The sequence below is a fragment of the Tenrec ecaudatus genome, chromosome 1 (assembly GCF_050624435.1).
Source record: "Tenrec ecaudatus isolate mTenEca1 chromosome 1, mTenEca1.hap1, whole genome shotgun sequence".
Classification (NCBI taxonomy): Eukaryota; Metazoa; Chordata; class Mammalia; order Afrosoricida; family Tenrecidae; genus Tenrec; species Tenrec ecaudatus.
The window spans coordinates 263,782,815-263,809,470 of NC_134530.1; the positions used below are offsets into that span (position 1 = coordinate 263,782,815).

The 26,656-nt window shown below is 39.8% G+C and overlaps 1 protein-coding gene across 1 annotated transcript in view; it reads left to right on the top strand.

The window, feature by feature from the left end:
• Positions 1-26,656, top strand: part of DISC1 (DISC1 scaffold protein) — a 415,073-nt gene that overhangs the window by 359,949 nt on the left and 28,468 nt on the right. The window contains 1 exon segment of the mRNA XM_075542777.1: positions 14,475-14,751. Within this exon segment, the coding sequence (XP_075398892.1) occupies positions 14,475-14,751 (277 nt within the window).

Genomic DNA, 26,656 nt, shown 5'->3' on the forward strand with positions numbered 1-26,656 from the left:
TGCTCCCATCTCTGTGTGTATGTACGGTAGTTTGTTTATCCATTCTTCCCTGGACAGCCCTTCAGGTTGTTTCCACGTTTCTTCTGTTCGGAAAAGTGCTGCAACAAAAACAGGTGTGCATGTATTGTGGCTCTCGTTTCTTTAGAATATATACCAACTAGAGGGATTGCTGAGTCAATGGTATGTCTACTTTCAACTTTTCCAAGAAGGACCACACTGTTTTTCACAGTGGCTGTACTATTTTAGTTTTATTAGTTACATATGAGGGATCTAGTCTCTCCACACTAGCATTTGCCATTAATTGTCTTTTAAAAAATCATTTTATTGGGGGCTCATACATCTCTTATCACAATCCATCCATTGTGTCCAGCACATTTGTATATATATTGCCATCATCCTTCTAAAAACATTTGCTTTCTACTTGAGCCCATTTTATCAGCTCCTAATTTTTCCCTTCCCTCCCTGCTCCCCCGTCCCATGAACCCTTGATAATTTATAAATTATTATTATTTTGTCATATCTTACACCATCTGATGTCTCCATTCACCTACTTCTCCGCTGTCCATCCCCAAGGGAGGAGGTTATATATAGATCCTTGTAATCCATTCCCCCTTTCTCCTTCATTTTCTGCCTACCCTCCTGGTATCGCCACTCTTACCACTGGTCCTGAGGAGTTCATCTGTCCTGGGTTCCCTGTATTTCCAGTTCCTCTCTGTACCAATGTACATCCTCCAGTCCAGCCGGATTTGTAAGGTAGAATTGGGATCATGATAGTGGGGGGAGGAAGCATTCAAGGACTAGAGGAAAATTATGTTTCATCATTGCTACACTGTACTCTGACTGGTTTGTTTCCTCCCCACAGCCCTTCTGCAAGGGGATGTCCAATTTCCCTCCGATGGGCCCTGGGTCCCCACTCTGACTCCCCCTCATTCACAATGCTATGATTTATTTTTGGGCTTTGATGCCTGATCCCTGATCCCTTTTAATGCCTTGTGATCTCACTGGTGTGCTTCTTCCATGTGGGCTTTGTTGTTTCTCAGTTAGATGGCCCCTTGTTTATCCTCCAGCCTAGGGAACCCCAGGTTCTATATCGTTTGACAGCTGGGCACAGTCAGCCTGCTTCACTGCATTGTCTTCTTTGTTTGATTCTCCTTTGCTGTTCACGCTGTGATAACACGATGTCTTGTTTAGATTTGCGGCTCTCTATTGGTCAATGAGGGACAAAGACAGGGATTTTTACTCCCATCAACAGTTACAGTCTCAGAAATCATGGGGCAGTGCTGCTCTATCCAGTAGAGTTGCTATGAGTCACCATCAACATGATGGCAGTGAGTTTGCGCTAATGGATAATGCTTGTGAAGATCTCTTCTTATGTTTGTTGATCAACAAAAAGTATTCTTTGCAAAATTGTCTGTTCATATTCTCTACCTATTTTATAATTGAATTGTTGTCTTTCTCTTGTTGAGGATTGAAATTTGCTGTGAATTTTACAAATCAGTCCCTCATTTGATATGTCTTTGCAAAATGCTTTTCCCAGCCTTTGTGTTCTCCTTTGGGAAAATCTTAAGATCCACGAAAGTATCTAATTGTAAGGAAGTTCCAGCCATCCAGTTTGTCTTCTATTGCTTGTGTGTTTTAGTTTTGATCAATAGTGTGTTTATGTCCTGTGTCAAATCCTTGTTTGTCTGCTTTCAGTGATAGACTTTATTTTCCAAGGTGTTCTATTTGGTCCTTTCATCCATTGTCAGTTTGTTTTTGTGGATGGTGTAAGATTTGAGTTCTGTGCAATATTCAGTTATGCCCCCATTACTTGTTAAAGAGGCAATCTTTTCCTCATTCAATGTGCTTTGGCCCTTGGTCAAGGATCAATTGTCCAGAGTTGATTAATTTACTTTTGGATTCTCAATTCTGTTCAATTTGTCTATGTATATGCCATTGTGTCAGTACCAGGGTGTTTGGACTATCATGACTGTGTAGTGGGTTTGAAGATGTGGAATTTTGAAGGTTTTGGTTCTAATTTGTTCTTTAGTAGGACTTTGGTTATTCTGACTCTATTTTCTTTCCATATAAAGTTGGTGGATTATTTTTTCCATTTCTTTAAAGAATTATGCTAGGATATTGATCAGAAGTGCATTATGTCCATAGATTGCTTTGGATGGTATTGACATTTTCACAATGATAGTTCTCTATATAGTCCAGGTTCTCTGATGATTTGCTAAGCATAAGCATACAGACTGAATACATATGATGATACACATCTTTTCTGATCTTGACCCATACTGTATCCCATTGCTCTGTTGAAATGACTACCTCAGTCAGTATATAGGTCCTGCATGAGCTTAATTAAAGTGTTCTGAAATTCCTGTTCTCAACAAGGTTAGCCTTTGTCATAATCATGAAATAAAAAACCTTTTCATCATCAATAAAACACAAGGAAATATATTTCTAGTGTTCTCTGTCTTCAGTTAAGAAGGTCCAGCTGATATTTAGCAATGATACCCTTTAGGTTCCTAGCCTGTTCTGAATCAGCTTTAATTTTTGGGAGTTTCCCGTCTATATACTACAGCAACCTTTTAAATTTGTTTCCAACAAAATTTTACTTGCATGTGATATTAACTCTACTGTTTGATAATTTCAACATTGTTGACATAATTTTATAGTATTGTGGTTTGAGAAGATAATTTAATATTTTTTATTTTAAGACACAAAAGACCAGTAAAAAGAAAACTATACATAATCTTTAAAAGGACCCCTGAGACCTACACAAATGGATGAATATCCTGTGTTCATGGATAGCAAGACTTGAAATTGTGAAAGCAAGACTTAACAGTGTGAAAGAGAATTATTAGAACTATATAAAGGCTTATTAACAAACTGCTTTATTTAGAGAATACAACCATTATTGCTGAAAGTGGGGAGTACTTGAAGCACTTGATAATAGAGACAAAACATTTAAAACTTTGTGTAAAGAAGGCAAAAAATCTGCCCATCTGGGCCAATAGACACCATCATGATAAATGGAGAAAAGACTGGCATTGTTAAGGATGTCATCTTGCTTGGATCAACAATCAGTACTCAAGGGAGCAGCAATGAGGACATTAAACGATGTGTTGCGCTGGGGAAATCTGATGCACAGACCTCTTTAACAAGTTGAGGAACAAAGATGTCAGAGGAGATAGCTGCTGAAAGCTTTATGCGTAACATGAAACAGGGTCAGATACTGAAAGTCTCATGAATGGAGCAGAACATTGCCAGACCTTGTGCCAGAAGATGGGCGCCTCGAATCAGAAGGCACTCAAAGTGTGACTGAGCAGGAGGGGCTTTCTCACAGGAGTGTCAAGCGTGATGGCATGAATGGAGTCTAACTGGGGGAAGGCAAGCCGTTGGCATCTTCCATTGCTGATGGGACATGACTGAAAGGAGAAGAAACACCTGCAAAAATCTACTCATAATCGGAGATTGGAATGTTCGAAGTATGAATCTAGGAAAATTGGAAGTCCTCAGAAATAAAATGGAACACATAAATATTGATATCATAGGAATTAATGAGTTGATATTGACTGGAAATGGCCATTTTGAATCATAAATTCATAGGGTTTTCTATGCATGGGATGACACAATCAAGAGAAAGGGTGTCACATTCATTGTCATAAAGGCATTTTGAGATCTACTTTGAAGTACAAGTCTGTCTGAGAGTGTATATCTATCTGCCTTCAAGGAAATTCAATCCATAAACTATTATTCAAATTTATCTACCAGTCATGGAAGCCAGTGATGAAGAAACTGAAGAATTTGACCAGCATTGGTATAACATTGATCAAACATGTAATCAAGTTGAATTGACAATTATTGGAATGTGAATGTTGGAAACAAAAAGGAAGGAGTAGGAGCTGGAAAATATGGCCTTAGTATAGAAACAAAGCTGGCAAGAGCAACAACTTGCACATCACAAATACCCCTTTCAACATCATAAAATGTGAGCTACAAATAGATTTCTCCAGCTAGAATGGGCATAAATCAAATTTACTCCATCTGAGGGAAGAGACGATGAAACACAATATCAGTAGCTACAACCAGGCCAGGGGCTGGCCGTGGAACAGGTAATCAATTGCTCATATGTAAACTCAGGTTGAATCTGAAGAAAATTAAAAACAAATCTATCAGAGCCAAAATACAACCTTGAGTATATCTGACCTGAATTTTGAGAACCTCACGAGAGTAATTTGATGCTTTGAACACTAATGACAGAAGGCTTGATGAATGGTGGGAGGTCAACACGACCATCATTTATGAAGAAAGCAAAAGATCATTAACAAGACAGAAAAGAAAGAAAAGATCACAATGAATGTCAGAAGAGACTCTGAAACTTGATTTTAACAGAGAGTAGCTAAAGTAAATGGAAGGAATTATGAAGGCAGAGCTGAATAGAAATTTTCTAAGGGCAGCTCAAGAAGAAAATGTAAACATTGTAGTGAAATGTGCAGTCCTTGAGTTAGAAAATGTAAAGGAAAGAATGTTCTCAGCATATCTTAAACTGAAAGAACTGAAAAAAAATCCAAGCCTTGAATGCCAACATTGAGAGATTGAATGATGCAGATATTGAATAATGCAGAAAGTGTCAAAGGAAAATGGAAAGAATACAAAGCCACTTTACCCCAAATAACTAGGCAATATTCTACCATTTCAGGGGGTAACATATGAGCAAGAACCAAGGGATTAATTCAAAACTTCACTGTAAGCATTGGTCCAAACCAATTTCTCAAGAATTAATGGTATGCCGCTCAAAATGTTTCAACAAGTTGATGAAGCGCTTATTCATCTATTCCAGGAAATTTGGAAGACAGCCACTTGGCCAATTAAGAAGAGGTTCATATTTTTACCCTTTCCAAAGAAAAGTGACTCATTAGGATGTGAAAATTGTAGAAATCATATACATATAAAATTTTACTGATAGGCATCATACAATGCTTACAGGAGGCCATTAACCAAGAGCTTCTTGAGGTTCAGATCGGATTCAGAACAGGACATGGAACAAGAAATGTCATTGCTGATGTCAAAAGGACCTTGGCTATTGGCAGAGAATACCAGAAAGGTGCTTATTTGTGCACCTTGACTATGTCACACAACTGTGTGGATCGTCAGAAACTATGGGAAGTCTTGAAACAAATGGTAATTCCCGAACATTTCAACATGCTCATGCGGAACTTGTGCTTGGATCAAAAAGCAGTGTGCGAACAGAACAAAGGTATAATTCATGGTTTAAAATCAGGAAAGGCGTGCCTCGGGGTTGTATGCTTCACCATATTTATTCAATCTGCATGCTGAGCAAGTAGTCAGGAAAGCTAGATTATGTGGCATCAGGATGGGAGGGAGACTGACGAACAACCTTCAATATGCAGTGACTCAACCTTGCTTGCTGAAAGTGAGGAGAACTTGAAGCACTTTCTGATGAAGATCAAGAGCAAGGATGCAGACTTCAGTATGGATTACAACTCAATGTAAAGATCAAAATCAACAGTTAACATCATGATAAATGGAGTAAAAAAGATTGAAATTGTCAAAGATTTCATCTTTCTTGGATCCATAATCAATGCTCATGGAAGCAGCAGTCAAAAGATCAAATGATTCATTACATCTGCTGCACAGACCCCACTAGCGTGTTGGAAAGCAAAGATATTACTTTGAGGACTAAGGTGTGCCTGACCTAAGCCATGGTATTTTCAATTGCTTCTTATGCATATGAAAGTTGAACATTGAATAAGGAAAACTAAAGAAGAATAAATGTGTTTATATTGTAGTTCTGACAAATAATTTTTTAAAAAAGGAAAAGCCTATGAATAGTTCCAGGTCTGTTTTTTTGACCTTTAGGAGTGTTTTCCAGTCGAGTCATATGGGATGCCACACTCTGTCCCCAAAGTCTATTTTTGGTATTCCCCGGAGATATCATTGCTTTGCTCCCCTTTCTGCTCTGTTGCATACCCCATTTGTGTTTCACCCCAAGTTCTGGGGTTAGATTGGGCACAATTCCTGCACTGTGCTATGGTTCAGTGGGGGACATCATGTCTCATGGTGGGGCCGGCCCTATGGCCCTCTCTGTGCATTGTCTGCTCTGAGCAGGAATATCATCCTCAGGGCTTGGTGGACCAGGATGTGTCCCCCACCCTCCATCCTTCTTCATTTCTCCTGTGTGTTCTAATCAGATGTGCTGTCCCCAAGCTGTAGTTTCAGTGCTGTCCTCTGAAGTGCATTCTTCTGGGGTGGCACGGGGTGGGGGTGGTGTTCACAGAGTTGGGATGAAGGCTGTTCCCACAGACCACTCTATTGGTTCCCTGGTACATGTAGTATGTTGTATTCACATCTTGCCACACCAGGTTGAAGCCTGGTCTCTCTCTCCCTCTCCTGTGGAGATATAAACTATACCCTCCACTTGGGTGGGTTAGTGCCCTGCTCCCCCTCAACCCATGTCTTTTTTTGTTGGTTTTGTTTAGCTTTGCCTGTTTTTTTTGCACTTATTAATGTCTCTGCATATCTATCTAGATACGATAGGTGGGATAAAAAATTCAGAGACAAAAACAACGGGACTGCTGGTTCTAGGGTGACACAGGAGAAGGGGAAGTGGGAGAAAGGAGGGAGGGCTTTCAACAAACCCAGGGACAAGGGAAAAACAAGTGAACTAAAATAAATGGAGAAAAGGGCATAGGACGCTTAATGGGGCTTAATCAAAGGGAAATGTAACGTTGAAGAATTACTAAATCCAATGAAGGGTTAACATGACAAGAGGAAAGTAAAAGAAAATTAGAGGAAAGATCCAGGAGGCAAAGGACATTTATAGAGGTCTAAATACAGGCATGCACACATGTAAATATATTTATATATAGTGAGAGGGAAATAGAGCTATGTACTTAGCTCTATATGTTAAGAATTAAGGTAGGAGATTGACATTGGACTTCTACTCAAGTACTCCCTCGATGCAAGAACAGTTTTTTCTAATAATCCGGAATTCTGTGATGCTAACTTTCCTGACATGATCGCTGAATACAAAGCGGGTGCATAAGAAAATGTGGTGAAGAAAGCTGATGGGCCTGGCTATCAAAATAGCATCTGGGGTCATAATGGCGTGAAGAAAAACAAGCGGCCATTTAGCTGAGAAGCAACAAAGCCCACATGGAAGAAGCACACCAGCCTGTGTGATCATGAGGCATTGATGGGATCAGGTATCAGGCATCTAAGACTCAGAACAAATCATATAAATGTGAATTGGGGGGTGGGGAGGGGCAGGGAAGCATGGAGTGGAGAGCCAAAGCCTATCGGTAGACAATTGGACATCCCCTTACAGAAGGGTCACAAGGAAGAGATGAGTCAGTCAGGGTGAAGTATAGCACCAATGAAACACACTGCTTTCCTGTATTTTTTTAATGCTTCCTACCCCCACTATCATAACCTCAATTCTATCTTACAAATTGGATTAGACCAGAACATATACACTGCTACAGATAAGAGCCCCCAACACAGGGAATCCAGGATAGATAAATCCCTCAGGAACAACAATGAGAATAGAGATAGCAGGAGGATAAGGGGAAGGAGAGGGGCAGAAAGGGAGAATTGATCACAGGGATCAGCATATAAACCCCTCCCAGGGGGACAAAGAACAGAAAAGTGGGTGAAGGGTGACAGAGGATGATGTAAGATATGAAAATAATAATCTATAACTTATAATAGGTTCATGAGGGAAGGAGGGAGAAAAAGAGGAGCTGATACTAAGGGCTCAAGTAGAAAGAAAATGCTTTAAAATTGATGGCAACATATGTACAAATGTGCTTGACACAATAGATAAATGTATGGATTGTGATAAGAGACCTAAGATCCCCTAATAAAAGTATTTAATAAAAAAGAAAAGAAAAAGGAAGAAAACCAAGAAAGAAAGGAATAAAACATAGGAAAGGGAAGAAGACTTTTAAAAGAAAAGAGAAAATGGGATGGGTAGGATTTAAAAAGGAAAATCTGTGAGGAGTAGGACATTCAATATGGGTTGGCACCTTCTTCAAGCCAAAGAGGTCAAATGAAGGGTTTTGAGGGACAGGACACCTGTCCCTAGATGCAATTTGTCCTGATCTGGAAGGTGTCTAGGTTTAGAGCTGCTGATGTGCAAGGAATTCCTTTGGACTCAGAGGGCCGCTGGAATCAGGAGAGCTGGTTATGGAAGTGGCTTCTGCTCACCCAAAGTTGGCTGGTGGTGGTCCACTAGCTGATCTGCTGAGGTGGAGTTCATGTACCTTTAGACTCTGAGTTGGTGTGTGCCCAGTCTCCCATCCATCAGCGTGCATGTAAAACTTAAGCATAGCAAAGAAGTTCAGCTGTTTGGTCATTAGTTACCAGTGTTCATGTTTGTGCTGGCTGTTCTGGGAGAGTTGAGTTGATTATCGGGTTGCTGTACTGATGGGGCACAGCCTGTAAAAGTTCAAAGTGATCATGCTGTGTCAGGTTGATGGATAATTCATTTACTATGTCTGTCTCCTTTTTCACTGCTTTTTTTCCTGGCCTTTTCCCTAGTTGGTGTTAAATTCATTTTTCTATGTTCTGAAGCTCAGAGTTCTACGATTATCATTTTTTTGTATTTGTTTTACATGGTCTCCCATGTCTTTGATGTAGAGGATCTGGGTAGAGTATCTACCTAGTCCTCCATCTTGCTGGAACATATGCCTTTTAAATAAAAATATTAATTTATCAAGACAGAAATTGTGGTGAGAGCTGAGTCGACAGGTGTCTGTGTCAGATCTCAGTATTTCCATCATTAATGGATAGAAATTTGCCTATAAACCTCCTGTCTATCCACTTCCTCACTAGTCTTCCTATCAAAACATCTCTATGACTCAGTACTGTGATGATTGAAGTCACAGGAAGATGATCTGAGAGGACCCATTGACTTCAGACTAGCATGCTAGATCTAACACAGAGGAGCACTGCTGTGGGGAGGATTGCATACTGAACTCCCCCATCCTTCCCGATCCCCTCAGGGTAAGCACTTACATGTAAGGGAGACTATAAAGGATCAATGACCCAAATAATGAATGTGCCTAAAGATATATGAACTAATGAGGAAAATGTTAATGTAAGTTCTTAATTTTAATGAAGCATAATTTATCACTCACTTCACCAGTAGTGTTTTGACCATTACAAAGTCATAGATAGCATTTTACACTTTCTTTTAGAAGTTGTATGTTTTACTTTATCACGTTTTACCCTTCACAGTCCTGTTTAAACTTTCCCTGTCCCTTTGGGCTACAGTTTCCCTGAAAGAAATTTTGTATCAGAGGGAGGGGAAAAAAAAGAGGACCTGATGCAAAGGGCTTAAGTGGAGAGCAAATTCTTTGAAAATGATAGGGCAAAGAATGTACAGATGTGCTTTATACAACTGATGCATGTATATGTATGGATTGTGATAAGAGTTGTATGAGCCCCTAATAAAATGTTTTTTTAAAAAAAGAAATTTTGTATCACAGTGTATTTTCTTTCTCCTATGGTGATATCCAAAGAAGCCCTGGTGGCACAGTGAGTGAAACTTTGATTGCTTACCCAACGGGGTTTGAACCCTTCATCTGCTCTGTGGGAGAGTGACACAAGTCTGCTTCTGTAAAGATAGACAGTCTGGGAAGCTCTGTAGACCAGTTCTTAGTCAGTGAATGATTTATAAATTTTATAATTTCTGATTTCCCCTTGTTAGTTTTTTAGCCATACATGTTTTTAACTACTAGATTAAAACGCATAGAAGGTTCAGTATGAATCCCCGAATTTTAAAATGTCATGGTTAACAGCCACTTTTGTTATTTCCTAGATAATGTAGGGGCCCTGATGGAACACGGTTATGCATTGGGCTGCCAATCCAAAGGTAAACAGTTCGAAAGCAGCAGCTGCTTCAGAGGAGAAAGATAAGGCTGTTCACTTCCATAAAGAGTTACCGTCTTGGAAACCCACAGGGGCAGTTCTAGTCTGCCCTATAGTGTCGTCATGAGTTGGAATCAACTTGATGGCAGTGAATTTGGTTTGAGATAATGAAAAGATATGAGGATATTACAACTTGGACATATTATTGTGTTTCATTATTATAACCTTACATTTATTTATTTACTTACTTACTTTTAATAAACTGTTTTATTGGGGCTCTTACAGTTCTTATAACACTCCATACATCAATTGTATCAAACACACTTGTACATATGTTGCCATCATCATTTCCAGAAGATTTCCTTTCTGCTTGAGCCCTTGCTACCAACTCCTCTTTTTATCCCTCTTTCCCCCACGTCCCACCATTGTGAACCCTTGATAATTTATCAATGAGTTTCATAATTTACACTATCTGCTGTCTCCCTTCACCAATGTTTCCTTGTTTGTCCCCTTGGAGTGGGGGTGGGAGGGTTGTACAATTATTGTGTTTAGTTACTCCTTTTACTCCCTTCTCCCCCACCGTCCACCTACCCTCATCTTATTGCTACTCTCTTCATTGGTCTTGAGGGGTTTATCTGTCCTAGATTCCATGAATTGAGAGCTCTTTTCTGTACTAGTGTACATGCTTGGATCTAGCTGGATTTGTAAGGTAAAACTGGGGTCATGGTAGTAGGGGGGAGGAAGCATTTAAGAAAATGTGTGTTTCATCGGTGCTATACTGTTATACTGCAGGGTCCTATACCTGGCTACATCTTCCCTTACTTTTGACCCTTCTGTGAGGGAAACTCCAATTATCTACAGAGGGAGTTGGGTCTCCATCCAACCCCCCTCGTTCGCATCAAAATGTTTGTTTATTTTGGGTCTTCTGATTAATTTGGACATCTTCATTTCATCTAGCTTTTAAATCCTAAAATAAATTAATATTGTTGCTTTGTATAATCATTATTACTTAGATTGATTCATATATTTACTCTTTCTATTGCTCTTTATTCCTTTATGGATATTTTTGATACTATTTGGGATTATTTAGTTTGTTGTGCTACCATTAATTATTTCAGGTCTTATTCAGCTGAAACATCTTTAATTTGCTCTATAATTGGATAAAATATTCTGTGTTTGTGTAATCCAAGTTGGAAGCTAATTCCTTTCAAAAATCAGAAAATATAATTTTGTTTTCTTTGTCTTTCACCAACTTTGTCCCCTGGTGGCACTGTGGGTTAAGACTTGGGCTGCTTACTCAAGTACTCCCTGAACACAAAACATTTTGTTTCAATAATCTGGCACTCTGAGATGCTCACCTTCCCAACATGATTGCTAAAGACAAAGCAGGTACATAAGAAAATGTGGTGAAGAAAGCTGATGGTGCCCGGCTATCAAAAGATATAGTGATTGGGGTCTTAAAGGCTTGAAGGTAAATAGGCAGGCATCTAGCTGAGAAACAACAAAGCCCACAAGGAAGAAGCACACCAGCCTGTGTGATCATGAGCTGTCAAAGAGATCAGGTATCAGGCATCAAAGAACAAAAAATCATATCATTGTGAATGAGGGGGAGTGCAGAGTGGGGACCCAAAGCCCATCTGGAGGCAACTGGACATCCCCTTACAGAAGGGTCACAAGGAGGAGATGAGTCAGGCAGGGTGCAGTGTAGCAATGATGTGAGATGCATGATAGGAATTCAACAAGGGCAATGTAACTGAGAGAAATTACTGAAACCTAAATGAAGGCTGAGCATGATAGTGGGACAAGAGGAAAGTAAAAGGAAATAGAGAAAGAACTAGGAGACAAAGGGTATTTATAGAGGTCCCAATACAGGCATGTGCATATGTAAATATATTTATATAGGATGATGGGGAAATAGATCTACGTGCATATATTTATAGGTTTGGTATTAAGGCAGCAGATGGACATTGGATCTCCACTCAAGTACTTACTCAATTCAAGAACACGTTGTTCTATTAAATTGGCATTACATGATGCACACCTTACCGACACAATAGCTGAAGATAAATGTGTGTATAAGGAAATGTGGTGAAGAAAGCTGATGGTTCCTGGCTATCAAAAGATATTGCATCTGGAGTCTTAAAGGTTTTCAGATAAAAAGGCAGCCATCTATCTCAGAAGTATCAAAGCCCACGCGGAAGAAGCACACCAGCCTGTGTGACAATGAGGTATAGAAGGGACCAGGTATCAGACATCAAAGAACAAAAATTCCTATCAGTGGGTGCCCACCTTCCGATATGATCACTGAAGACAAATGTGTGCATAAGCAAATGTGGTGAAGAAAGCTAATGGTACCCAGCTATCAAAAGATATATAGCATCTGGGGTCTTAAAGGCTTGAAGATAAACAAGTGGCCATGTAGCTCAGAAGCAACAAAGCCCACATGGAAGAAGCACACCAGCCTGTGTGACCATGAGGTGTCCCAGGGATCAGGTATCAGGCATCAAAGAACAAAAAAAAATCATATCATTATAAATGAGGGTGAGTGCAGAGTGGAGACCCAAAGCCCATCTGTAGGCAACTGGACACCCCCTTACTGAAGGTTTGCAGGATGGAGATGAGCCAGTCAGGGTGCAGGGTAGCAACAATGAAAATATATAACTTTCCTCTTTTTTAAATGCTTCCTCACCCCACTATCATGATCCCAATTCTACCTTACAAATCTGGCTAGACCAGAGGATGCACATTGATTGGTAGAGATAGCAACTGGAAACACAGGGAATCCAGGACAGACGACCCTTCAGGACCAGTGGTGAGAGTAGTGATACCTAGAGGGCAGAGGGAAGGTGGGGTAGAAGGGGGGAACCAATATCTACATATAACCTCCTCTCTGGGGGATGGACAACAGAAAAGTGGGTAAAGGGAGACATGGGACAGTGTAAGATATGACAAAATAATAATAATTTATGAATTATCAAGGGTTCGTGAGGGAGGGGGAGTGGGGACGGAGGAGGAAATTAGCTGATATTAAAGGCTCAAGAATAAAGCAAATGTTTTGAGAATGATGATGACAACAAATGTAACAAACGTGCTTGACACAATAGATGGATGTATTGCTTGTGATAAGAATTGTATGAACCCCCAATAAAATGATTTTTTAAAAAAGAAACATACAACTTTTCTCTAGTTCTTTAATGATTCCTTCCCCGCCCCCCGCCCCACACTATCATGATCCCAATTCTACTTTACAAATCCAGCTAGACCAGAGGATGTACACTAGTACAGATAGGAACTGGAAACACAGGGAATCCAGGCAGATGATCCCTTCAGGACCAGTGGTGTGAGTGACAATACTGGGAGGGCAGAGAGAAGGTGTGTTCGAAAGGGGGAACCGATTACAAGGATCTACATGGGACCTCCTCCCTGGGGGATGGACAACAGAAAAGTGGGTGAGGGGAGACGTTGGACAGGGCAAGATATGACAAAATAATAATTTATAAATTATTAAGGGTTCATAAGAGAGGGGGCAGTCTGGAGGGAGGGGGGAAATGAGGAGCTGATACCAAGGGCTCAAGTAGAAAGCAAATGTTTTGAAAATGATGAGGGAAACAAATGTACAAATGTGCTTGACACAGTGGATGTATGTGTGGATTGTGATAAGACTTGTATGAGCCCCAATAAAATGATTTCAAAAAAGAATTAAAACTCAAAAATAATTGGGCTGCTAATCACAAGGTAAATAGTTCAAACCCAGGAACTTCTTCAATGGAGAATCATAAGTATGTGTTCAAAAAGTTATAGAAAGTCTTAGTCTTAGACAGTCTTAGGAACTCTAAGGACTAATTCTACACTATCTTAGAGGGTTGCTATGAGTCAGAATTGATTAAAAGGCAATGAATGTTTATCCTGCTCCACTCACTTATATTTCTTGCTGGATATCTAGGTATTTGAATTTATGAGCCATGTTGGTATATTTTAGCCAAAGAAGGGAGAAAAAATTCGAAATTCTGCTCTCAAAGAAAAACATAAACATAATATTCATATAAAATAATTAATTAGGGTTTTGATAAATACTTTGAAGAAAAAAATCACAGGCTGCTAAGAAACATGTTATAAATATTTATGGGAGTGGGAAAAGATTGATCTCCAGGAAAGGGTACTTATGTTGAGGTCTGAACATAATAGAAATCAGACAGATGATTAAATGGGGTGTATGGGTATCAGACAGGGTTTCAGGGTAAAACGTGAGTAAAGTCAGGGTGAGTTGGGCAGGTTTGGAAATCCAAAGGAAGCCCCTATAGCGGGAACATCAAGGGGGAGGGGTGATCTGGAAAATACACCATATCGGAATATGTATACATGGTACAGGATGGTGCTGTAGAGCACGTCGCTAAGAAGGATCAACCACTTATCTTACTTTCACTTGATGTACATAAATGTGCCCTCTTTTATCCATCTGGTTAAAATCATTCATCACTATGTGAATTAAGTTGTTAATTATGAAGTTTTTAGCTAAAGTTTAACCACATAGGTGGGTACTGATGTAGTATAATGAAACATTATGAAATTAATTTCGGTGCATGTCTTTCCAGCTGCCAGAGTCCACTGCTTGAAAAAGTGTGGGAGGCTGACTTGGAAGCTTGCCGGCTCTTTATCCAGAGCATGCAGCTGAAGGAGGCCAGGTGCGCCTTGAGTGTAGAAGATGAGAGGCTAATGGGCAACACGGAGGGCACTGCCTTTACTACTTCTATCGTCATACCACCTAGGCTTCTCTCAGAAGATGGAAAAAAGGCTGCTTGGCAGGACAACGATGACTGGAAGGCTCAGTGGAGCCCCTCTCCTCACGTTGTTAGCAGCACACAGGAAGAGGTATCTGTCTTTTTCTTATAGACGTTGTAGATGGCCTCTCTGATACGACTCGATTCCAAATGGGAGAAGTACATATTGAACAGGTGCCCCATTTCACCATAGAACTTTTAAAAGAGTTAATAACTTTGGAATGTGGTTATAAAATAATGCAAATATTTTGTCTGGAACATTTTTCATTGTTGGTTTTCACTTTTATGCTAACTCAGTGGCAAGAGCTGTAATAGATAATCGGATACGTACTTACTATAAAGATCACATATTACACATCATTCATGTTAATTATATATTTAGAATCTATATACTAATATGGTTGTCAGGTGCTGTCCGTTTGGTTCTGACTCTCAGCGATTTCATTAAGAGCAGAATGAAACCCTGCTTGATCCTGCAGCAGCCTCGCAATTGTGACTATGTTTGAGTCCTTTGTAGCCGCTACCTTATCAATCTATCTTGTCAAGGGTGTTCCTATTTATTTGTTCTCCCTGGATCTACTTTATCAGGCACATGTGCTTTACAAGGAAGAGGGATCTCCAGATGGCATGTCCAAAGTATGAGATGAAGTCTTGTCATGCTCACTTCTAAGGAGCATTCTGGCTGTACTTCTTCCAAAATGGATTTGTTTGTTCTTTTGGCAGTCCCTGGTTATTTCAAGAGTCTTTTTTTTTTTTTTTTTTGTAGTTAGTTCAAGGATCGTTTGTTGGCCTTTAGGAGTGTTTTCCAGTCCAGTCTGTTGGGGCACACATTTAAATTAATCAATCCTTCTTTGGACCTCCATGTTCATTGTCTCACTTTCCTATGCATATGAGGCAATTGGAAGTAACATGACTTGGGTCAAGGACTCCTTAGTCCTCAAAGTGACATCTTTGCACGCGAGCATTTTGCAGAGGGCTGTGCGGAAGACTTGCCCGATGCAATACATCATTTAATTTCTTGACTGCTGCTCCTATGAGCACGGATGTTGATCCAAGTAAAATGAAATCATTGACAACATCAATCATTTTTCCATTTATCATGATGTTGCCTCTTGGTTCAGCTGTGACAATTTTCATTTTCTTTATCTCCAGTTGTAAGCATTTGATCTTCATCCTCACTTTTAACAAGTCTGAATAGAACAGGTTGTTAATAAGCCTTTATCCAATCATGATACTTCTTCTCCATATAGCCCAGTTTCTCTGATCATTCACTCAGTATATGGATTGAGAGAGGATGGTGAAAGGGTCCAACGGTGATGCACACCTTTTCTGACCTTGAACAACACAGTGTCCTCTTGCTCTGTTGGGATGACTGCCTCTTGGTCTATGGAGAGGTCTTGCATAAGCTCAACTAAAGTGTTCTGGAGTTCCTGTTCACTCCAATATTTTCCTTCATTTGCTATAATTCACAAAGCAAAAACCTTTGCTTTGATAGTAAAACACAAGTAAACATCTTCCTGGTATTCTCTGCTTTCAGTTAAAATGCAGCTGATGTTCACGAATGTTTTCCTTTCTATCATCTTCTGAATCTAGCTTTAATTTCTGGTAAGTCCTTATCATTATACTACTGAAACCTTTAAAAATTATTTCCAACAAATTTTTACTTTGCATGTGATATTAATTACATTGTTTGATAACATCAGCATTCTATTGGGTTTCTTTTTTTTTGTAGTGGGCACAAATATGGTTCTCTTCCAGCTGGTTGGCCAGGTCTCTGTCTTCTTGGCATAGACTAGTGTGTGTTTTCAGTGTTACATTATTTTATTCAATATTTCAATTGGTATACATTATAATTATACAGTCAGAATGAGGATACTAATATATTTATATATGTTACTGACTATTTTTACTAAAACAAAATAATTAATTTTGTAATCTCATTTCATTTGAAAAACTCTAATAATTTGTCTATTATATATGTTAAAAATTAAAATACTGATTTACTCAACTCTGTACTCTGGAGACTGATAGACATGAGAGTGAAGGGCTTCTCTCCTCTCTTCCTATCCTATCTCGCTGGAGCTCTTCTTCCCCATCTCTAATAATGAAAAGGTCTCATCAGTGAAATGTCCTTGGGAATTTTATCCAACTCCAAAGCTATCATTGCAGACTTCAGAGCTGTTTTTCTGGCTTAGCTCCCAGATGTTCTTCATATTAAAAGGAAATGAAAGCACAATACGCTGAAGGAATGTGGCACTTCTCCTTAGGTATCATGTTTGAATTTGGGTGTGCAAACTCCCTTCATAATTTTCATTAACTCAATTTAGGATTATGGAGCAGTGTGAGGGTAGTCGCCTCCTCCCTGCCCCTATCTCTGGCACACGGACCTTCCCCATCTCTTTCTCACAGAGCTCACCACTTGTCAACAGGTGTTACATATACTATTTTCAGTCGCTGCTTTCAGCACTGCCAAGAAATGAATACTTGACTATCTATTTAAATTGCAAAAACTTATAAGAATGGGAGCATGCCCCACTCTGGCTCGGGAAAGTTCTATGGTAAGTTGAGAAATCAGTGATGTGCACTCTATTCAGTAAAGGTGTTACAAACTATCCATGTTTGCAGTTAGAAGACTGGAAAGAGTGTGTCTCCCTATTCCCCCCAAAGGGAGCACTGGGTGTAGGAACCAGTGGGCCTTTGCTTCTGAGTCTCCACAGGTATGGCTGGTTCTCCAAAGGTGAGCACTTAAACTTAAAGTCAGGGTACGTGGAATTAGGTCGGAATAAGTAATGGAGCTCTGGCCTGACACTGGATCCCCAAGGCCAAGATTGATTGATCAGATCCATTGTTGATGAGAAGTTCCCCCTCCCTCCCTCTCTCTATTGCTATATCCCCATGTGTCCACCCACTCTCCCTGGATGATTACTCTGCAAGGTATAGGAGGATTGTTCTTCATTCTTACGACTTTAAGTATCTACTCAACGAGAAAGTTTGAGCATCTGTTAAGATTCACCAAAATACTGCAGTGAAAGTAATTCTTCACAGACATTAAATACAGAAGAACTAGCAGTGTAGGGTGAAAATATTCTAACTGGTTGATATTCAACAAAACATGCTTTAATGGGCATAAGAAAATAGCAGGATTCCTTAAACTTAAGAAGTTTGGCTCACTTAACAGCTTAATTTATGGATACTATTGGGACCAGTCTGAGAGAATGTTCTCCCTGGGAGCATGATGGGAAAAGAATGGAGAAAAGAGCCTTTGGGCTTCCTGACTATGCTAGTTAGCTGAGTTCAAAGGATAACTCCGAATAAGCAATAAACAGCAAAAATGGAATCTAGCCTTTATCTTTGGTGGAAGTGTCTCATTATGTTTAGCCCCTGGTATTTCTGAGCTCCTTCACAACATCCACTTCCGATAAAAATTTTCAATAGGAATTTGCTGATCACTATTTGAAGAGTAGAGTGCTCTGTTGGCATAGTGGGTTACACATTGGACTGCTAATCTTAAGGTCAGCAGTTCAAAACTACCAGCTGTTCCACAAGAAAAAGACAAGGCTTGTAAAGAGTTACAGATATTGAACCCAACAGAGGGGGTTCTAGCCTGTCCTACAAGTTATCTATGATTTAGAATCGACTAAATGGCAGGGAGTTTGGTTTATTCTGGGAGTATCTTCTACCAGATGGATTCATCAAGCCCTTCATCTTGATATGCAAGCAGCCTCATCTTCAGGAGGGGCTGGTCTCCTATTGCCTGCAAAAGAGTAAGTCGCCTTCGTTGAGGGCTTTTCATGTTTATTAGAGAGCCAGCTAGTCTAACAAGACTTTGTAGCCCTCAGACACTCTCTCTGAGAGAGAGCCAGCCACCCTCTGTCCACTGGTGGTTGGCTTCTTTAATACATCTTTAAGACCATGATTACGATTGTACAGATAGTCGAATGCTACTATCAGCACCATAATCATGCAGCCGTTTAGACCTCTTTTTCTGTAATTGTGTTTTGGAAGAAGGGATGTGTTAGAGCATGGCTGAATTAGTAAGATTATTTGGCACAGAGTGGCATTGGCCAAAGTGAAGGAATAAGCTATTACGTATACCCCCTTGCAGTTAATTTATGTGTTTATATTTATAGTGAGGGTCTTTTGGCAGCTAACATATTGTCAAGCCCCATTTTATCGTGTTTTTTTACTTAGTGTATTTATATCACTCACACTCAAAGTGATAGTTAATATATTCACTGATGTTAACTTCATTTCAACTTATGACAACCCTGTAAGACAGAATAGAAATTCCAGAGAGTGTTTCCAAGGCTGTAACTCTTTGCACCATCTGACTAACTCATCCTTTCCCCACAGAGCACAAGAGCAGTGGGTGGGTTCAAACCATCTACCTTTCAGTTAGCAATCTATTGCTAAATCTCTTGTGCCACTAGGGATTCTTAATTATTGATATAACTGCCTTAATATCTGTTATTTTGTAACAATTTTTCATTCCTTGCTCTTATTTTTGTTCCTTTGTTTATGTGGCTTTTAATTGAGCATTTTATATTATTTTGTGTTCCTTCCTCTCTTAACATATCTATAATTTTTCCCTTATTTTTGTTTTACTCATTTCCCTGGAGTGTGTGATATACATTATAATGCAAGTAATTGATGTTTACTTGCAAATGACACTATAGATCTTCTTGGAGGTTCCTGGTTGGTATTCCCAATTTTTCCTTCTTATGCCTTATAACGCTCCTGTCATTTATGTCACTTATTTTTAAAATAGAACCATCAGTAACAATATTGCTATTATTATCTTGAACAAACTATTGTCTATTAGATCAAATAAAAGTAGCAAAAATAAAATATTTGATTATACCTTTATTTTATCTCTAATACTCCTTAAAGGAAGATGAAATCTTTGACAATTTCAATCTTTTCTCCATTGATCATATGACCTATTGATCCAGTTGTAAGGATTTTTGACCCGTTGGTCCAGTTGTAAGGATTTCTGTTTTCTTTTCATTGCATTGTAATCCACATCGAAGGCTGGAATCCTCGATCTTGATCAGCAAGTGCATAAGTCTTCACTCTCTGCGAGCATGTTTGTGTCATCTGCAGATCACAGGTTGTTAATAAGCCTTTCTCCAATCCTGATGCCATCTTCTTCTTCATATAACCTAGCTTCTCTGATGATTTGCTCATCATACAGATTGAATAAGTATAGTGAGAGACTATGACCATGGTGCACACCTTTCCTGATCTTAAGTTATGCAATCAATGCTCATGGAGGCAGCAGTCAAGAGATCAAGCAGAGCACTGCATTGGGTAAATCTGCTGCACAGACCACTTTGTAGCCTGGAAAAGTAAGGAGAGGTCTAAGGTGCCTCTGACACAGGCCACGGCGTTTTCTTTTTAAATTGTGTAACAGTTTTATTGACACTTCATCCACATATCATACAATTCAATTGTTCCCTCATATGAAGACGAGTTGTGCAGTCATTCCCACAACCAAATTTTAGAACATTGTCTCCCCCACCATAGTTAAATCACGTTTACAATGAGTTATGTAATCACCATCTGTTCTAGGGCTCCCTACCCCCTCCCACATACAGTGTTTGCTCCCCAGCCACCTCACCCTTCGTATCTCCCACGCCCTTTGCATCAGTAGGTGCATCTCTATGCATCCACTCCTGTGCTTTACAAACTGGAGAAACCAACAAAAATAAATAAAAAACAGAACACGATAAAGTGGGAAGGATAAAATAATAATAATAATAATACAAAGATAAAAATACAAATAATGAGTAAGAAAGAAAAGACCATGATCAATATTTAAAAGAGCAGGGAAGAAAATTTTTGTGTCATGGATCAAGCAAGAAATAGTTGCACCATTTCAGTTTAGGTCAAGAGGAAGGTGAAGTGACCAAGTGTCAAGCTCTATCCAGCATAATCATGATTGCAACGATTTCTATCAGATAATAAAGCAGTTCACGACTCTTTCCTGTGGCTAGAGGGGATCTGCCAGCAGCTTAATCTGATTGGCTACTGTGTTGATGGATTTTGGCCTCCCACTGTCCTCCACAGCCTTCCATAAATTGGGTTTTGCAATTTAGGCTCTGCTACTTTTCCCTTGGAATGTTGGTATTGTCATCTTTGGATCACACAAGCTGGTGTGCTTCTTCCATGTACTTAGTTGACTCCTTGCTTAGATGGTGGTTTATTTGAATATAAACCCCAAAGGCCCCGGACACTATTCTAATGACAGCTGGACCCCAGCTGCTTTCTTCCCCACCCTTGCTGTGGCACCCGGATCTTCTGTCATCATTCCATGAAGGGGAGTGTCAGGCAGGGCCATGTATCAGAACTCACTGTTCTTGGTTTGCGGCCAGAGTGAAGTGGGGGCCCAGAATCCATCTGCTTGTCCCTGGGATATGCATGACTCAGATTTACTTTGGCAGTGGTCTTATGATAAATTCAAGACCCCATAAGACCAACTACCCCAATTAACCAATTATCAAAAAAAAAAACAAACTAGCAGACAACAAACTACAAACAAACAAACAAATGAAAAGAAAACTAAAGACAAGAAAACAAAACCCCATAGAAATAGACAAATAAAACGATGTCCATCGTCTTTTTGGGGTATAAAGTGATTGCACTTGTAACATCATCAATTTTTTCAATGACACATCACTCTGGACACTGTAGGTAGGAGGAGTCTATGCAAGCACATTTCCACCATAAGCCACAACCCTTGAATTATTGCTGCGCACAGTTCGATGTCCCATTTAAGTGACTCTCTTTACCCTAAGCATGGGGAGTGGTGCCAGGGGAAACTCCCTGGATCAACTATTCCAAGTTCAAATCCCTGCCAAACCAGTCATATCACTGTGAGGGGGTCATCGAGGTACTAAATATTTGGATATTCTGGGTCCCTTTCCATTGGACACCCACCAAACCAGGGGTTCTCCTCAAGGTCCAATGACCGCCACTTCCACAAGTCCGGGGCAGCCACTCTCTGCTTCCTCCCCCATCCAACTACCCCAGTCCGCAGTCCAAGGTTGCAAGTTCCTTTGGGGCAGAGCTCAGTTCATTCTGCCAGACCTCAATGGTAGGTCTTTCTTGGGTAGCCCCTGGGCTATACCATACTGCCTGCAAGATCAGCATCCATGGTCATCATGATGTTTGTCCATGGCATGTTTCACTGAGGATGAGGTAGAAATGTATTCATAGTGTCTACCCAGGAACATATAATCTCATCCATTATCCTCCTAGGTCCCTACAATCATTGTTTAAACTCCCTTTGTGATGTGAGGTTACTTCTGCCCACTCTCCCACCATGCTCACCAACAGTGTCTCCTTCAAATGTGGATGCTCCTCTCCCCTGGTCTTGGCTTGCTATTCTGGCATGGTAGCCATGGTATTTTCAATCACCTCACATACATGTGAAAGTTGGACATTGAATAAAAAAGACGGAAGACAATTTGATGCATTTCAACTGTAATGTTGATGTAGTATATTGAAAATGCCATGGACTGCCAAAAGAACTGACAGAATTGTACAGCCAGTCGGCTCCTTAGAGGCAAGGATGACAAGACTTTCGACATGTTGTCAGAGGAGACCAGCCTGGGAAGGAGAGCCGCAGGCTTGGGAAAGAGAGGAAGGTCCTAAATGAGTTGGATCGACACAATGGCTGAAGCAACGGGCTCAACCATGAGAACAGTGCTGGTCTGGACCTCAATCCTTCTTCTGTATCCAGGGTCACGATGAGTCTGACTGGACTTGAAGGTCCCAAACAACAACAGTAACAACAATGCTCCTTCAGAATAAGTTGAACAAGTGAGAGTCTTAGGCCTTCCAGTGTTTATTTCTTATGGAGTTCATCGATGTGTCCCAAATCGAGTGGGCTTCAAGTTGTAGAAGAGCTCAGGAAAAGGCCCCAGCACTTGTCAGTTTGTCAGATGGCAGTGGCTTATGGTTACTGTGATGCTGGGGGCTATGTCACCAGTCTTTCAAATACCAACAGGGTCACTCGTGGTACATAGGTTTCAGTGGAGGTTCCAGACATAAGAGCAGACTTTGAATAAGGAACAGGCTCTCCTATTCTGAGGGATCAGTCATAAAAAACCTTACAAATAGCCAGGGAACATTGTCAGACAGAATATGGGAAGGTGAGCCCTATGGGTTGGATGGCGCTCTATCGACGACTAAAGAGGAACCATCTTTTTGAAGTTTATCATATTGACTTGGATGGAGTAAAGTTTTTGGACCCTCCTTTCCTGATGGGTCCTGACAAAATGAGAAGAAACATCTACAGATGTCAATTAATAATCAGAACATGGAGTGTATGGAAGAGAAATTTTTAAAAGCAGAAATCATTAAAAAATCAATGAAACATATAAAGATCAATATCCTAGGCACCAGTGAGCTGAAATGAACTGGTATTGGGCATCATCAGACAATTATGTGGTTTAATATGCCAATGAAGTACAGTGCATTATTTAATAGGGCTCTTCTAGCCAGAACCTTTGTTACTCCCACCCAATGTCATTGTTTTCCTAGTGGGCCAGGGTAACAACATGGGTTATTATTACATGATTGCATGATTCGGTTGTGAGTGATTGTTAACAGACTTTCTTGTGGTAGCCATTCTGTGGGTTATGAAATGAGCCATCTCTGAAGCAGGAGCATGACTCTAATTACCAGCAAGAGAGGTGAACTGGGAGTGGAGATTGTCCTTTACACTCTGCATACGGTTTGACTTTTTCTGCCTGACCTGCAGTTCAGAGGACTTAAGTTGCGGCTTTTCACCTAATAGGATTCCACTAGTTCTGCTATCTTGGGGGGAGAGGAGGCTCTGAATTTTGGACTTGTGACTTAACCAGTATCTACACCTACATGAACCCCTTTCCTTCACAACGTGAGCATTGAGTAGGCATTGCATCAACGTATAGAACCCTGCGGTGAAAGGGAATATGCTAAAAGGAGGAAGTGCTGATTGATCTCAAGGATAATGGAGCAGTATAACATTTTTGAAAAGTGGAGCATGTGGGGCAGATTTGACTTCCACATTCTTGGGACTAGTCTTGTATTAATTTTTCTAAAAGTATGTTATTCTGCATTTGGAACTGACTAACTCAAGAAGAATGATTTGGCATTAATTTTCAAAAAGAGTATTTCAATAACTGGCTCAAATACAACACTGTCTGTCTTTGTATGATGTCTATAGGCCTACAAGGAAGTCAAGTAATACAACTCTTATACAAATTTAAAAATCAACCCATGAAGGTAGCGATGAAGAAATTGAAATGCTCTACACACTTCTTCAGTCTGAAGTTGACCATACATGCTATCAAGATCCATTAATAAATAAATACTGGTGATTGGAAGGCAAAAGTTAAAACAAAGAGGGAGAAATAGAAGTTGGTATATATGACACTGGTGGTAGAAACACTGGTGGAGATCACGTGATAGAATTTTGTAAGACCCTGCAATTCTACCTTACAAACCAGATAAGACCAGAACATGCACACTGCTACAGATAAGAGCCTGCAACACAGGGAATCCAGGATAGATCAACCCTCCAGGGCCAACAATGAGAGTAGAGATACCAGGAGGATTAGAAGAGGGTGGGGTTGAGAAAGGGGGAATAGATCACAAGAATCAACCTATAACCCCCTCTCAGGGGGACAAACAATGGAAAGTGGGTGAGGGGTGATGGAGGATGATGTAAGATATAAAAATAATAATCTATAACTTATCAAGCGTTCATGAAGGAGGATAAGCAGGGGAAGGGAAGGGGAAGAAATAGGGAACTAATATCAGGGGTTCAAGTGGGAAGAGAATGCTTTGAAAATGATGATGACAGCAAATGTGCAAATGTTCTTTTGCACACTTGATGAATATATGGATTGTGATAAGAGATGTAAGAGCCCCCAATAAAAATATTTAATAAAAAATTTGCAGTTCCACAGACTTCCTTATTGCAAATACCTTTTAACAACAACACAACTGGTAACTGTACACATGGAGCAGCAGGCTAGCTGGAATACATAGGAATCACATTAGCTACATCTGTGGGAAGAAACAATGGAGAAGCTCAACATTAGCACTCAGAAGGAGGCCAATGGCTCATATGTAAATTCAGGTTCAAGTTGAAGAAAATTAAAAGTCTACCAAAGCCCAAATATGACTTTCAATATATCTCCCTTTGAATTACAAGAACATCCTAAGACCAGATTTGAAGCAATGAACATTAATGACAAGACTGATGAGCTTTAGGATGACGTCAGGAACAACATACATGAAGAAAACAAAAGGCCATTAAAAAGACTGAAATGATACATGTGGAGACCCTTCAAATGTATTGGGGGCTTCCATTCTCATCCATAACCTTCAGCAAACCAAGTGTTCACATTTTAAGCTTTTACACCATTCCATCCTTTGGTTTTGAATTTTATCATTTATAAGCTTTGGATCACACAGGCTGGCATGCTTCTTTCATGTGGTCTTAGTGGAAGCTTCATTTTGATGTCATCTACTTGTTTGAAAATTAGCCTTTCGGATCTCAGGCACTATTCTTTCTGAGAGGTGGGCACCATCCGATTTCTTCTCTGTACTTTTCTATAGAACTCGCATCTTCAGAGCTCTCTTCACGAAGCCTCCAGTGAACCCTGTCTGACCATAGTCAATGCATGTGGATAGTCTTGCTGTCAGACACAGAATCTTGTAAAGTCAATCATGGCAGATGTAGTTCGGTTAAAATGTAATAACTTATCATTTGATCTCTGTTTTGATCCATTTTAAAGTTGTTCCAGTTTTTAAATATTTTCCGCTTTCTTTTTGATTGAAGATTTTCTGCTTTGTCTAGTCATTGTTTGTTTGTTTGCTTGCTTCTGCTTATAGCTGGTATGATTTTCTGTCTATGAAATCCAGGATAGGTAAATCTATAGAGACGGTAACTATATTCAAAATCGCTAAGGGGGTTGATGGGGGAGAATAGGGGAAATGAGAAGCTAATAACTAGTACTGAAGAAAATGTTCAGAAATTTTATTGTGGTTGGTGATGATTGCTGACATCTCTTTAATATGATTGAATGATTAAATTGCATGATATTTGGCATAAATGCCAATAAAACTATTACCATATAAAAGACTTCAAAATGCATCGTGAGCAGTTTTATGGGCACATACTCCACGTAGCATCATTTCAAGAAGAATTGTTCAATCATCATCATAATCAATTTTAGAACATTTTCTTCTTTCTTGTACTCATTATGAGCTCATTTCCCCCAAACTCACCTGCCATACCCCCACGAGGCATAGTGAAATATTTCTAAGAATCAGCCATTACAAATTCTATGGCTCACAGTTCTGCTTTGAGATATACATGGGATTAGAAGGAAACTGGTTCTCAAGAACGCTGCCCGCTCTCAGGTCTATTATTTCATTTAAATCTTCACAATAAACTCATAAGGTACTTTTCATTATCATCATTGTTTTTCAATCAAGTCAATGGTTTAATACAGACACTGGGGTTTAGGCTCTTCGCCAGTGTAAAATGTTATGTGATAGTACTGAGTTCAATGTAACAGAGGCTAGCATCTACAATCTTACTGTTGAATACATAGTTTTTTAAAATTTAGCCAGTTCTATGAAGTTATAGACAGTACAATATACGCTTTCTGATATGTAGTTTTATAAATTTACATCCATGCCGTGAATAGCCTCCCTAGCAGGCAACAGACTGAATAGTCTGGACACTCACTAACTCCCTCATATTGCCCTTTGTAATAAACATATCCTGCCACCCTGGGAGTGCTGGTTCCCAAAAGTCTACCTTTTTCGGAAAAATGCCTGCAATCTTACAATTTCTAGCACTCAACAGTTGAAAGGATGCCAGTCTTTTTTATGACTATGAAGTCACCTCACTAAGCACATTACAGGAGCAGGCACAGGGACATGATACAGGAACAGGTACATGGAACATTTGTTCTGTGCAAATGATTGCC